This window comes from Ovis aries, chromosome 18, assembly GCF_016772045.2.
Source record: "Ovis aries strain OAR_USU_Benz2616 breed Rambouillet chromosome 18, ARS-UI_Ramb_v3.0, whole genome shotgun sequence".
NCBI lineage: Eukaryota > Metazoa > Chordata > Mammalia > Artiodactyla > Bovidae > Ovis > Ovis aries.
The window spans coordinates 7,526,477-7,540,633 of record NC_056071.1 but is presented as its reverse complement, the minus strand read 5'-3'; the positions used below and the strand labels follow the sequence as shown (position 1 = coordinate 7,540,633).

Here is a 14,157-nt window from a genome sequence, read left to right as displayed (position 1 = left end):
TTGTGTTATAACTCAGTGTGCCATGAAGAGGTCGTTTCTCCTGGCCCCCCAGTTTATACTGGGACCAGGCCAACTCGCAAAAGGAAATGAGCCTTTTCTTTTTGAGATTTTCAGGATCAAATTTTTTCCAGTGCCAAAGAACCCAGCCAAGGAGTGAGTCTGAGGAAGACTTCCAGGGCGTGCCAGAACCCATTCTTAGCCTAAACGCCATAGAGTGGGATACTGAGCGTCACTGGCTGACAGGAAGATGTCCCCTCTGTCCCAGTGATCTCTGTGTGTCTGAGGCACAAAATGGCCAAATGTCCCAACAGCTCCCTCCAACTGAGAGGTGATCCCTGAGTCTGAGACAGAGGCACAAACTGTGTGACTGAGGGGCCGTGCGAGTCGAGCAGAGAAAGAAACGAGAGGCTCCCGGGAGCAACTGGGTGCCGCATCGCTTGACGACTCCCTGAAACATGGGAAGGCACTTCTGAGACGGCTCAGAGGCAGCACTTAGGTTCCTGTAAGTCAGAAAGTGAAAGTAGCAGGGAGGACAGGCTGAGGAGCCCACCTCATAATCCTGCTGGGAGGGCAGCGGCCAAAGGAGGGACGGGCTCAGTGTTTTGTCTGAAACAACACGCACCTCACAGTTCATGGAAATTGTCTTCCTGGGGACGGGCACTCTGATAGCTTGGTCTGTTCCGAGACTCCCCTCTCCTTTTACAGGAGTCTTCAAGCGGCAGGCACGCTAATGGCTTTGATGTGCCTGACCCATGCCTGCGTGCTGTTGGTCTGGTTCTCAGCCTAAGGGAGAGAGGGCAGAGGAGAGCCTTCACCTGCTTGGCTGGCAGCGACTGGGGCGCCGCGGGTTGTGTGGCCTTGGGAACATGCCTGACATTAGCCCTGGCCAGAGCGCCTCAGCTGCTTTCACAGCCACGTGGCAGTTTGCAGAGGGTTCAAGGAAAAGGAAATGAGAGAGCTGGGCGGGGGGGCTCCCCACGAGTCCCTATACAGGCCACCAAAATTTTGTGGTCCATGTGTGGGTTGAAAAAGAGTTTCCAGACACACAGTATCTCAGAAGAGAGTGAATTTATTGAGAACAAAGAGGTGCAGGGTGCTGCAAACACAGTGGGCTGACTTCCTGACAGACCAGAGACAGTGGACCCCCTTTGTGGCCCAGTGGCCAGTTTTTATAGGCTCAAGACGAAGAAAATTCCTGCTGGAAGGGTGGTGTCTCTTTAGAAGAAAAGAACTCCACAAATCCTGGGACTCCTTCAGCAAAGCTGACACTTCAGCTCAGACACTGTTCAGATGCCCTTGCTATCCTCTGAGAAGAGAACTTCTAAATCTTGATGCCATAGAATTCCAGAAGGCTTTCAGCCATGGAAAATGGGAGACTTTGTTAAAATCCTCTGCTGCTTATCAGCCCAGTCTGAAATACGGAGACATCAGCCTCACCTAAGTGACTTACTTTGAATTTAGTCTTTCTTCAGACTGTACATTTTAGTCAGGTTAAAAAATATTGATGGAAAAGAGTGATGGGGAATCTGTAATTTTTTAAAACTGTGGTAAAATATTCGTAACATAAAACTGACAATTTTAAGCGTACGATTCAGTGACAGTGAGTACATTCGCACTGTTGTGCAGCCATCACCAGCATTCGCCTCCAGAACCTTCCGTCATCCCAAGCAGAAGTTCTGTACCTAAATTCTAACGACCCTTTTCCTGCTGCCTGGTAATCACCGCTATGCTCTCTTTCTCTATGATCTGGCTATTCTAGCAGCCTCATGTCAGCGGAGTCATTTTATGTTTGTCCTTCGTGTCTGGCTTATTTCTCCGTCGGTCTTTATTTCTGCCCACATTTATCCCTGGACCTGGCCACCTGCGCTCGCCCATCAAATGCTTCTCTGTGTCCCGTGTTTCTCTTCTGTCCTGGTCTCCAGTTTGTCTCTAGCATCCAGCACAGGCCTCGAAACACGGCAGAGGCAAAATTAATATTTATGAAGAGATACTGTTGTTATTAATAGTGAAGCTACTTTCCCAAGGAAGCAAAAAAAAAAAAAAAAAAGGCTTTTGACAATGTGCTTTGTTCCATTTTCCAATTACAAAGGAGAAATTACTTAAGACCTCCAAAGATCACGAAGAAACAGGAAAATAGATGGTAATTCCCCGTCTAAAGGGAAGCCCGGTGTGGTATGTGTACTCCCAGTTTTACCCAGCTGTTTTGCACTGGGGATGCTGGAAGGGACACCACCCTTCCAGCAGGAATTTTCTTCATCTTGAGCCTATAAAATCTGGCCGCTGGGCCACAAAAGGGGTCCACTGTCTCTGGTCTGTCAGGAAGTCAGCCCACTGTGTTTGCAGCACCCTGCACTATCTCTGCTCTTTGTTCTCAATAAATTCACTCTCTTCTGAGATGCTGGGTGTCTGGAAACTCTTTTTCAACCCGCACATGGACCACATCTACTGCTGCAGCCACCCCAGAACATAATGGTGTCAGCAACCACCATTTTATTGTCCTTCTTGGCTTCATGGGTCAGCTGGGCTGGGCGGGATGGTTCTGCTGGTCGTGCTTGGGCCTCTCTTGTGATCGTAGTAGGGAGACACGGAGGCAGGATCACAGAGTCTGGCTGGGGTGCTGGGACAGCAGACCTTGCCGCAGGAGGTCTCCCCAGGGGAGAGCTTAGGTTAGAAACTGCCAAGCCCTCTCATGGCCTCGGCCCTGAACTGGCTGAACTATAGTGGGAAGATGAGTTCAGGCCAGCTCAGGTTCACCGTGGGAGGAGATGACAGCAGGCAATGAACCAGGAGGTGACTACTGGAAGGCATGCTCCACTGGGGGCTTTCTTAGCTCTGGCTGCTGTGACAGAATACCAGAGACTGGTGGCTTGGACGATAAACATCTCTTTGTCATGGTTCTGGAGGCTGAGGTCTGTGATCAGGGTGCCAGCCAGGACCATTAGGCTCTTGATGAGGGCCCACTTCTTGGCTGTGACCTCAAAGTCTTTCCTTGGTGTATACATGCTTCATGCAGACAGAATTCTGATCTCACCATGCCCTTATGAAGATGCTAAGACAGTTGTGGCAGCCCCACCTTCACGACTTCATCTAAACCTAATGGTCTGCCAAAGGCCCTATCTCCAGATACTATCACACAAGGAATAAGGGCTTCAACCTGTGAATCTGGGGGAGGACTCCAACGTTCTCACCAACATTCATTCCATAACTGGAGCTATGGAAACTGAGTAGGACCTTGCTGGCCCTCCGTGTCCCACATTTCTTGTTTGTAGAAAAAGGCTTTCATCTCCTGGGCCTCCCCAGAGTTCCAAAGAATAGAGTCAAGCAGTTACTAATTAGGGATGTGGGGGAGTGCAGAATCAGAGGAAAAGCAGTCAAGCAAGAAAACCAAGGATGGCTTAAACCATAGTTCAGGGACAACACAGAGTTCCAGTTCCTCCTCAAGGGTATACAGAACACCATGATGCAAATCTTCGCATTGTTCTGCAGAAACTAAGACACCCTACCCCAACCCAGGTGAGGGATGGTGGCTGTACACGGACTACAAGCGTGTAGATCCCAGACTGACTGGAACCAGGAAGTTAATCATTAAGGTCCCTGAAACACCACCCTGTTGCCTCACCACCAATCAGTCGGAAGAAATTCACGTCCCCAGCACCCCGCACCCCAAGTGTTGCCTTCCCTCACTGAAAGCCATCAGGAAGTCTGGCTCTTTTGAGCGTGAGCTGCCCATTCCTCACCTGGCTCTGTAGTAAAGGCTGTACCTTCCTTCAATACAACCTGGTGTCAGTAGCTTGGCCAGGTTTGGTAACACCATCTTGGACATATGTTACCACACGAGCTAATGTTACCCTTCTGAAAGGTTATACCAATTCCCCTTTGCAGTAGCAGTGAATGAGAGTACTTCTTGTTTCATTACACACCCCAACACTAGGGTGTTATGGTTTCTAAAACCCTTGCCAGTTTGATTAGCAGCACAGTGTTAATATAAATTCTATTAAATAAGTACCCTTAAATCAAGACAAGGCTTCCCTGGTGGCTCAGAGGTTAAAACGTCTGCCTGCAATGCAGGAGACCTGGGTTCAATCCCTGGGTTGGGGAGATCCCCTGGAGAAGGAAATGGCAACCCACTCCAGTATTCTTGCCTGGAGAATCCCATGGACAGAGGAGCCTGGTAGGCTACAGTCCACAGGGTCGCAAAGAGTCAGACACGACTGAGTGACTTCACACTTTCACTTAAATCAAGACAAAGGTCACTGAAAGGAGTGGAGAAGTATCATTAACTCAATCCCTTCTGATTTCCTGACTGGCCGCTTTAGGAACTGAAAATAACTTTCAAAATAATATATTGTATCTGTGTGTTAGAACATTTATTTCCAAGAATTTTTACTGATGTGAATCAGGTGGTCTGGCTTGACTAGAATCACGACCAATATAACACACAGGCAAAATTATCTCCCACATTCGATTTTGAAAAATAAACTGAAATAAAACTCCAGAGACTCCTGGTTCCCTATCCAGCGTGTGCCCCATGAAGCACTTTTTTTTTTTTTTTTTTTGGTCAGTCAAATGTTCATATCTAGGTGATTGGGAAAAATTGTTGGATAAAATTGCAGAAGTCTAAGTAGGCATTTATCATTGTGTTTTGTTTGGAATCCTGCTGGAGTCCCAGCGAAGAATGCAATCATTCAGGATCAGTGGGGCAGAGTTCAGAGACAGGCTGGTCAGGGCCCGGCTCACCCCACAGCATCTTGAGTGCCCGCTCTGGTGCTGCTGGTCCTCTGCAGTGGCAAAAGACACACACACACACACACACACACACACACACACACACACAGAAGAAGAAGAAGAAGAAGAAGAAGAAACAAGAAAGAAAAACAAGAAACAAAAAGCTGAGCAAGAACTGTCTGTGAGTCCTACGGGCCATGAAGATTACAGGCCACGGTGGTGTAGTGGACAGTGACCCGGGCAGTCCTCTAGCAGTAGTGGGCCAGGAAGGCCTCTCTGAGGATGTGGCATCTCGATTGAGTGACCAGGGGCAGCTGCCCCTTGGGAAGGGGACCACGAGGAGGGAGTTGCTGCTGTAAAGCCTTGGGCAGCATCGCAGGACCATGGGTATCAGAGTTGGAAGAGGCAGAGAGGAGATCAGAGGGAACAGGCTTGTGCACCGACGTTCCAGACCCACGTTCCTTTGACTGCGTGCCTCCAGGTAATGAGGAACCAGACCTGCAGCAGGAATGTTCTTCTGGGCTGAGATAATTCGGGGTTGATTGTTCCATCTGTAGTTCACTGGGAGAAAGTCAGATGTGCTGAGTGGATGAGGGTGCCTTTCCACCCAGTTGCAGAGACAGGGTAGGCTGAGCAGACCTGAGGTTGAGGACCTCTGTGGTTAGAAAGTCTAGGGGGATTGACACCCAGAGAACACTTTATTCTGAAAAACGACTCACTTGCCAGAAGGACCATGCAACTAATGACTCTACTTCCCACAGCTGCTCAGCCCGTCAAGAGCACGAACTGCTGCTCTTGTAGCCTAAACAGCACCTTCCCGCTGCCAACAGCCTTTATTTTGCTTGTTGCGTATCAAGTAGCTGTTCTGGTTAAGCCTCTGCTCCTGGCTGCATAGAAGACCAGGGGCCTGCGTAGGTCTGGGAGCCACACGCAGAAGCCACACGCAGTGTGGCAGAAGCCACACCCAGGCTCCCAGATGGGGACTCACTGGGGCTGAGGGTACCGTTGACAGACCATGAAGGTGTAGTTTTATTCTTGGGACAAAAACCACTGAGGTATATTCAGAGATTAATAACATCCAACCATGTCTGTCTACAAAGCAAATTCCAGCAGCAGTCTCTACCAACCTTCCGCTCTAGCCAGGTCTCTGAACGTGGCAGACTTCCTATTGCTACTCCGTATTCCTTCCCATCCTTTCTCTTCCCCTCCCAGTCCTGTCCCGCCATCATAAGCCAGATGCAGCTGATAAACTTATAAGTGAAAGGAAATATCGCTGATTTACAAAGAGCTTCTATAAATAGGGGGAAATGGCCAATGACCCTATAGAAAAGTAGGCCTAAGATATGGAGTCACTTTACAGAAAAAGGAATGTAAATGACTCTTACCCATGTGAAAACCAGACTGGATGAAGCACAAGCTGGGATCAAGATTGCAGGGAGAAATATCAATAACCTCAGATATGCAGATGACACCACCTTTATGGCAGAAAGCGAAGAACTAAAGAGCCTCTTGATGAAAGTGAAAGTGGAGAGTGGAAAAGTTGGCTTAAAACTAAGCATTCAGAAAACTAAGATCATGGCATCTGGTTCCATCACTTCATGGCAAATAGATGGGAAAACCATGGAAACAGTGACAGACATTATTCTGGGGTTGGGGGGAGCTCCAGAATCACTGCAGATGGTGACTGCAGCCATGAAATTAATAGATGCTCGCTCCTTGGAAGAACAACTATGACCAATCTAGACAGCATATTAAAAAGCAGAGAGATTATTCTGCCAACAAAAGTCCGTCTAGTCAAAGCTATGGTTTTTCTAGTAGTCATGTATGGATGTAAGAGTTGGACCATAAAGAAAGCTGAGAACCAAAGAACTGATGCTTTTTAACTGTGGTATTGGAGAAGACTCTTGAGAGTCCCTTGGACTGCAAGGAGATGCAACTGGTCTATCCTAAAGGAAACCAGTCCTGAATATTCATTGGATGGACTGATGCTGAAGCTGAAACTCCAGTACTTTGGCCACCTGATGCAAAGAACTGACCCATTGGAAAAGACTCTGGTGCTGGGAAAGATGGAAGACAGGAGGAAAAGGGGACGACAGAGGATGAGATGGTTGGATAGCATCACCAACTCGATGGACACGAGTTTGTGCAAGTCACGGGAGTTAGTGATGGACAGGGAAGCCTGGCATGCTGCAGTCCATGGGGTCGCATAGAGTCGGACATGACTGAGTGACTGAACTGAACTGAACTGAACTGGTAGATGAGACATCTAGGCTCTTGGAGTCAAAGTCATTTGCCCAAAGTCAAATGCCTGAGTTGATGCTTTAGGGGCAAATGCAGAATTGAACTGTACCCACCAGGCTCCAGTCTGTTCTGATCGACTCTACCATGTGTTGTAACCTCCAAGTTGACCCTAGTAGTACCGTCTCTCCTGCCCACCCTCTACCTGCCCTGAGAACCGTTACTCTGCATGGGTGTTTCCTATCTGTGGTAGGGACAGGGCAGCATGGTGCTTGGCCAAAGGAAGGACTTGAAAAATGTTGGGGGGAAAAATGAATGAAAACAGAGAAAATGGCCTTCTTTTCTCTTTGGAAAAAACAGCTGTAAGAGAAAATGAAGAAATGATTCTAAAGGAGAGTCAGGGTCCAAGAGACACTGAGATTTCTGTGTGTCAGGGGTTCTCCAAGACCACCCTCAAGCTGTTATGCTCACAGACGCGGTTCTGGTGTTCTACAGGAAAAGGGTCCCAGTTGAATTGAGCAAAGGGGAAGATGCATGGAGCAGAGACCAGGAGAGACCAGGTGCACGCTCCTAAGCGGTATCTCCAGTGGAGCTGCATGGAGCCATGGAACTCCCCCAGCAATGCCACGTGACAGCAGGCATGAAGTGTTGTCAACCTGGGAAGCTCATCGGAGTTTCGGTGCCCAGGATTCTTACTGGGCTCAGTCACACAGGTATGCAGCGCCTGCCTGCCTGACCTAAGCTACTCGACTCCAGAGCAAAAACAGGCGTCTGCCATAAATCACAGTGTTGGCATAAACTCTAATCAAACTAGCATGATGTGACCGAAGGCCACAGGCATATACAACTGCTCTAATCAGGCAGAACACCCCGAGGGCTCAGAGCTCTTTCTCCTAGGAGCCAGCCAAGGGCCAGTCCTGAAGACAGGTGTTTGTTGGCAATGTGCAGAGTTTGAGCGGCCTCTGCCTGCTAGGTTAACTCTTTCCTGCCCAACCTCCTAAGCAGAGATGAGAGGTATGCATGCCCATCCAACCTTTGTCCGCCAATACTCCCTACCTCAGCACTTTCTTGAGGACCCCAAATCATTTTCAAAATGATTTTGAAAATGCAAAGTTGCAAGTTTGCAAGTTGATCCATTGGAGGCGTGGCATGAAATAATCAGAGTTTTCATTTCTACGTTTAAAAAAAAATTACCATTTAAAATTTACCAAAATAAAAGTTACCATTTCAATCATTTTTAAGTGTACATTTCAGTAATGTTAAGTATATTCACATTGTTGTGCAACAGATATCCAGAACTTTTCATCTCGCAAAACTAAAACTCTGTTGAACAACTCCCCATTTTCCTTCCCCCAAATCCCTGATTGCTATTATTCTACTTTCTGTCTCTATGAATTTGACCACTTCAGATCCCTCATGGGCTTCCCTGATAGCTCAGTTGGTAAAGAATCTGCCTGCAATGCAGGAGACGCCAGTCTGATTCCTGGTGTTGGGAAGATCCACTGGAGAAGGGATAGGCTACCCACTCCAGTATTCTGGCCCGGAGAATTCCATGGACTGTGTAGTCCATGGAATCGCAGAGAGTCGGACATGACTGAGCAACTTTCACTTTCACTTTAGATCCCTCAGTTAGGTAGAATCATACATAGTACGATTACATACATAACATAGTATGTCTTTTTGTGGCTGGCTTGTTACACTCAGCATAGACTGTCCTCTAGACTCAGCTATGTTGTAGCATATGCCAGAATTTTCTTCCTTTTTAAGGCTGATTAATATTCCATTGTTGGTATAGATCACATTTTGTTTATCTGTTCCTCCATCAGTGGACATTTGGGTTACTTCCATCTCTTGACTATTGTGAATAATGTTGCATTGAATATGAATACGCCAATAGCCCTTTGAGCTCTTGCTTTTTAATTCTTTTTGATAAGATCCAGACTTAGGCTTGCTGGATCAGATGGTAATTCTATTTTTAATATTTTGAGGACTGTCCATACTGTTTTCCATAGCGGCTGCACCATTTTACATTTCCACCAATTGCGCACAAAGGTTGCAATTTTTCCATATCTTTGCCAACAATTGTTGTTTTCTTTTATTGGCCACCTAATGGGTGTGAATTTCTATTAGTCAAAATAGAAGTCAAATTATCCTTGAACAATATTTCATAGCTGTCCCAAAGCTAGCTTCTCTTTGTACGTCTGCAGATCCCTGCACAGGCTTGCTTTCCTGAAGGAAAAGGGAATTCGTCACCCTTGGAGCAAGAGACACCATGGTGCTAGGCCCTCCATTTTTGAATCATTTTTAATTTATTATAAAGTATTTCAATTTCAGTCTGAATTTGGCAATAAGGAGTTCATGATCTGAGCCACAGTCCGCTACTGGTCTTGTTTTTGCCAACTGTATAGAGCTTCTCCATCTTTGGCTGCAAAGAATATAATCAATCTGATTTTGGTATTGACCATCTGGTGATGTCCATGTGTAGAGTCTTCTCTTGTGTTGGTGGAAGAGGGTATTTGCTATGACCAGTGTGTTCTCTTGGCAAAACTCTATTAGCCTTTGCCCTGCTTCATTCCATACTCCAGGGCCAAATTTGCCTGTTACTCCAGGTGTTTCTTGACTTCCTACTTTTGCATTCCAGTCCCCTATAGTGAAAAGGACATCTTTTTTGGGTGTTTGTTCTAGAATGTCTTGTAGGTCTTAATTCAGACTTAAATTGAAGAAAGTAGGGAAAACCACTAGACCATTCAGGAATGACCTAAATCAAATCCCTTATGATTATACAGTGGAAGTCACAGATTCAAGGGCTTAGATCTGATAGATAGAGCTTCTGATGAACTATGGACAGAGGTTTGTGGCATTGCACAGAAGGCGGTGATCAAGACCATCCCCAAGAAAAAGAAATGCAAAAAGGCAAAATGGTTGTCTGAGGAGGCCTTACAAATAGGTATGAAAAGAAGAAAAGGAGAAAAGGAAAGTTATACCCATTTGAATGCAAAGTTCCAAAGAATAGCAAGGAGAGATAAGAAACCTTCCTTAGTGATCAATGCAAAGAAATAGAAGGAAACAATAGAATGGGGGAAGACTAGAGATCGCTTCAAGAAAATTAGAGATGCCAAGGGAATATTTCATGCAAAGATGAGCACAATAAAGGACAGAAACGGTATGGACCTAACAGAAGCAGAAAATATAAAGAAGAGGTGGCAAGAATACAAAGAAGAACTACACAGAAAAGATCTTCATGAGCCAGATAACTACGATGGTGTGATCACTCACCTAGAACCAGACATCCTGGAATGCAAAGTCAAGTGGTCCTTAGGAAGCATCACTGTGAACAAAGCTAGTGGAGGTGATGGAATTCCAGTTGAGCTATTTCAAATCCTAAAGGATGATTCCCTGAAAGTGCTGCACTCAACATGCCAACAAATTTGGAAAACTCAGCAGTGGCTACAGGACTGGAAAAGGTCAGTTTTCATTCCAATCCCAAAGAAAGGCAATGCCAAAGAATGCTCAAACTACCCCGCAATTGCATTCATCTCACACGCTAGCAAAGTCATGCTCAAAATTCTCCAGGCCAGGTTTCAACAGTTACGTGAACCATGAACTTCCAGATGTTCAAACTGGATTTAGGAAAGGCACAGGAGCCAGAAATCAAATTGCCAACATCCACTGGATCATTGAAAGAGCAAGAGAGTTCCAGAAAAACATCTACTTCTCTTTATTGACTATGCCGAAGCCTTTGACTGTGTGGATCACAAGAAACTGTGGAAAATTCTTAAGGAGATGAGAATACCAGACCACCTGACCTGCCTCCTGAGAACTCTGTATTCAGGTTAAGAAGCAACAGTTAGAACCAGACATGGAACAACAGACTGGTTCCAAATAGGGAAAGGAGTACGTCAAGGCTGTATATTGTCACCCTGCTTATTTCACTTATATGCAGAGTACATCATGAGAAACGCTGGGCTGAATGAAGCACAAGCTGGAGTCAAGATTGCCAGGAGAAATATCAATCACCTCAGATATGCAGATGACACCACCCTTTTGGCAGAAAGTGAAGAAGAACTAAAAAGCCTCTTGATGAAAGTGAAAGAGAAGAGTGAAAAAGTTGGCTTAAAACTCAACTTTCAGAAAACTAAGATCATGGCATCTGGCTCCATCACTCCATGGCAAATAGATGGGGAAACAGTGGAAGCAGTGACAGACTTTATTTTGAGGGGCTCCAGAATCACCACAGATGGTGATTGCAGCCATGAAATTAAAAGATGCTTGCTCCTTGGAAGAAAAGTTATGCCTAAACTAGAGAGCATGTTAAAAATAGAGACATTACTTTGCCAACAAAGGTCTGTGTAATCAAAGCTATGGTTTTTCTAGTAGTCATGTATGGATGTGAGAGTTGGACCGTAAAGAAAGCTCAGCGCCGAAGAATTGATGTTTTGAACTGTGGTGTCGGAGAACACTCTTGAGAGTCCCTTGGACTGCAAGGAGATCCATCCAGTCCATCCTAAAGGAGATCAGTCCTGAATATTCATTGGAAGAACTGATGATGAAGCTGATACTCCAATACTGTGGCCACCTGATGTGAAGAGCTGACTCATTTGAAAAGACCCTGATGCTGGGAAAGATTGAAAGCGTTAGAAGGGGATGACAGAGGATAAGATGTTTGGATGGCATCACCAACTCAGTGGACCTAAGTCTGAGAGAGCTCTGGGGGTTAGTGATGGACAGGGAAGCCTGGCATGCTGCAGTCCATGGCGTTGCAAAGAGTCGGACACAACTGAGCAACTAGACTGCCTAATAAAGTGTTTCACTTCAGTTAATGTGTTTCAAAATTAATATTATCCAGTTTTAATTAAACGAAGCCTCAAATTATGATCAAGGAATCCTTACAAAAAGGATCTTCAAGAAACCCACAGATACAAGATAACGTGATGCAAACCCTGAACACCTGTGAAAACAGCCAAGTGATCCTTTATGTAACCTCATCTGAGTTCTCTGCCAAGTCACAATGTGATGTGAAAACAGTAACAGTCTAATAAGAAATCGGCCTGAAAGAGGGAAGAATTCAGGGAACCATTATAAATACAGATGTACATATACTTGTATGTAAAATAAACATGAACAGTGAAGCCCACGTGAAAAACGTATCATGCCTTGAGACCTGAAGATACCAGCTACTGTGTGTGTGTGTGTGTGTGTGTGTGCACATGCCTGTGTGAATACTAAAATCTTTTCATCAACAGTGGCATGTGGTCAAAAATATTTGGAGACAACTGCTCTAAGTAGAGGATCAAGCATTACTGGATTACTGTTGTTCATTACTGGACCTTTGGAGGAATAACCAAAGACCTACAAGACCTTTTAGAACTAACACCCAAAAAAGATGTCCTCTTCATTATAGGGGACTGGAATGCAAAAGTAGGAAGTCAAGAAACACCTGGAGTAACAGGCAAATTTGGCCTTGGAATGCGGAATGAAGCAGGGCAAAGACTAATAGAGTTTTGCCAAGAAAATGCACTGGTCATAGCAAACATCCTCTTCCAACAACACAGGAGAAGACTCTACACATGGACATCACCAGATGGTCAACACTGAAATCAGATTGATTATATTCTTTGCAGCCAAAGATGGAGAAGCTCTATACAGTCAACAAAAACAAGACCAGGAGCTGACTGTGGCTCAGATCATGAATTCCTTATTACCAAATTCAGACTGAAATTGAAGAAAGTAGGGAAAACCACTAAACCATTCAGGTATGACCTAAATCAAATCCCTTATGATTATACAGTGGAAGTGAGAAATGGATTTAAGGGCCTGGATCTGATAGATAAGAGTGCCTGATGAACTATGGAGTGAGGTTCGTGACATTGTACAGGAGACAGGGATCAAGACCATCCCCATGGAGAAGAAATGCAAAAAAGCCAAATGGCTGTCTGGGGAGGCCCTACAAATAGCTGTGAAAAGAAGAGAAGCGAAAAGCAAAGGAGAAAAGGAAAGATATAAGCATCTGAATGCAGAGTTCCAAAGAATAGCAAGAAGAGATAAGAAAGCCTTCTTCAGTGATCAATGCAAAGAAATTGAGGAAAACAACAGAATGGGAAAGACTAGAGATCTCTTCAAGAAAATTAGAGATACCAAGGGAACATTTCATGCAAAGATGGGCTCGATAAAGGACAGAAATGGTCTGGACCTAACAGAAGCAGAAGATATTAAGAAGAGGTGGCAAGAATACATGGAAGAACTGTACAAAAAACATCTTCACAACCCAGATAATCATGATGGTGTGACCACTCACCTAGAACCAGACATCTTGGAAAGTGAAGTCAGGTGGGCCTTGGAAAGCGTCGCTACGAACAAAGCCAGTGGAGGTGATGGAATTCCAGTTGAGCTGTTTCAAATCCTGAAAGATGATGCTGTGAAAGTGCTGCACTCAATATGCCAGCAAATTTGGAAAACTCAGCAGTGGCTACATGACTGGAAAACGTCAGTTTTCATTCCAATCCCAAAGAAAGGGAATGCCAGAAAATGCTCAAACTACTACACAATTGCACTCATCTCACATGCTAGTAAAGTAATGCTCAAAATTCTCCAAGCCAAGCTTCAGCAATACGTGAACCGTGAACTCCCTGATGTTCAAATTGGTTTTAGAAAAGGCAGAGGAACCAGAGATCAAATTGCCAACATCCGCTGGATCATGGAAAAAGCAAGAGAGTTCCAGCAAAACATCTATTTCTGCTTTATTGACTATGCCAAAGCCTTTGACTGTGTGGATCACAATAAACGGTGGAAAATTCTGAAAGAGATGGGAATATCAGACCACCTGACCTGCCTCCTGAGAAACCTGTATGCAGGTCAGGAAGCAACAGTTAGAACTGGACACGGAACAACAGACTGGTTCCAAATAGGAAAAGGAGTACATCAAGGCTGTATATTGTCACCCTGCTTATTTAACTTCTATGCAGAGTACATCATGAGAAACGCTGGACTGGAAGAAACACAAGCTGGAATCAAGATTGCCGGGAGAAATATCAATCACCTCAGATATGCAGATGACACCACCCTGATGGCAGAAAGTGAAGAGGAACTAAAAGCCTCTTGATGAAAGTGACAGAGGAGAGTGAAAAAGTTGGCCTAAAGCTAAACATTCAGAAAACAAAGATCATGGCATCTGGTCCCATCACTTCATGGGAAATA

General features: G+C 45.2%; 1 protein-coding gene across 7 annotated transcripts in view; it reads left to right on the top strand.

The window, feature by feature from the left end:
- Window positions 1-14,157, top strand: part of PGPEP1L (pyroglutamyl-peptidase I like) — a 75,406-nt gene that overhangs the window by 36,717 nt on the left and 24,532 nt on the right. For 3 of the 7 annotated variants that reach the window (XM_060401561.1, XM_060401560.1, XM_060401562.1), the window contains one exon: window positions 1-14,157. This exon is cut by the window's left edge. The exons of the other annotated variants lie outside the window; for them this stretch is intronic. In XM_060401561.1, coding sequence (XP_060257544.1) covers window positions 12,863-14,062 — 1,200 coding nt within the window. In that variant the 5' untranslated portion in view covers window positions 1-12,862 and the 3' untranslated portion in view covers window positions 14,063-14,157. 7 annotated transcript variants of the gene reach the window in all.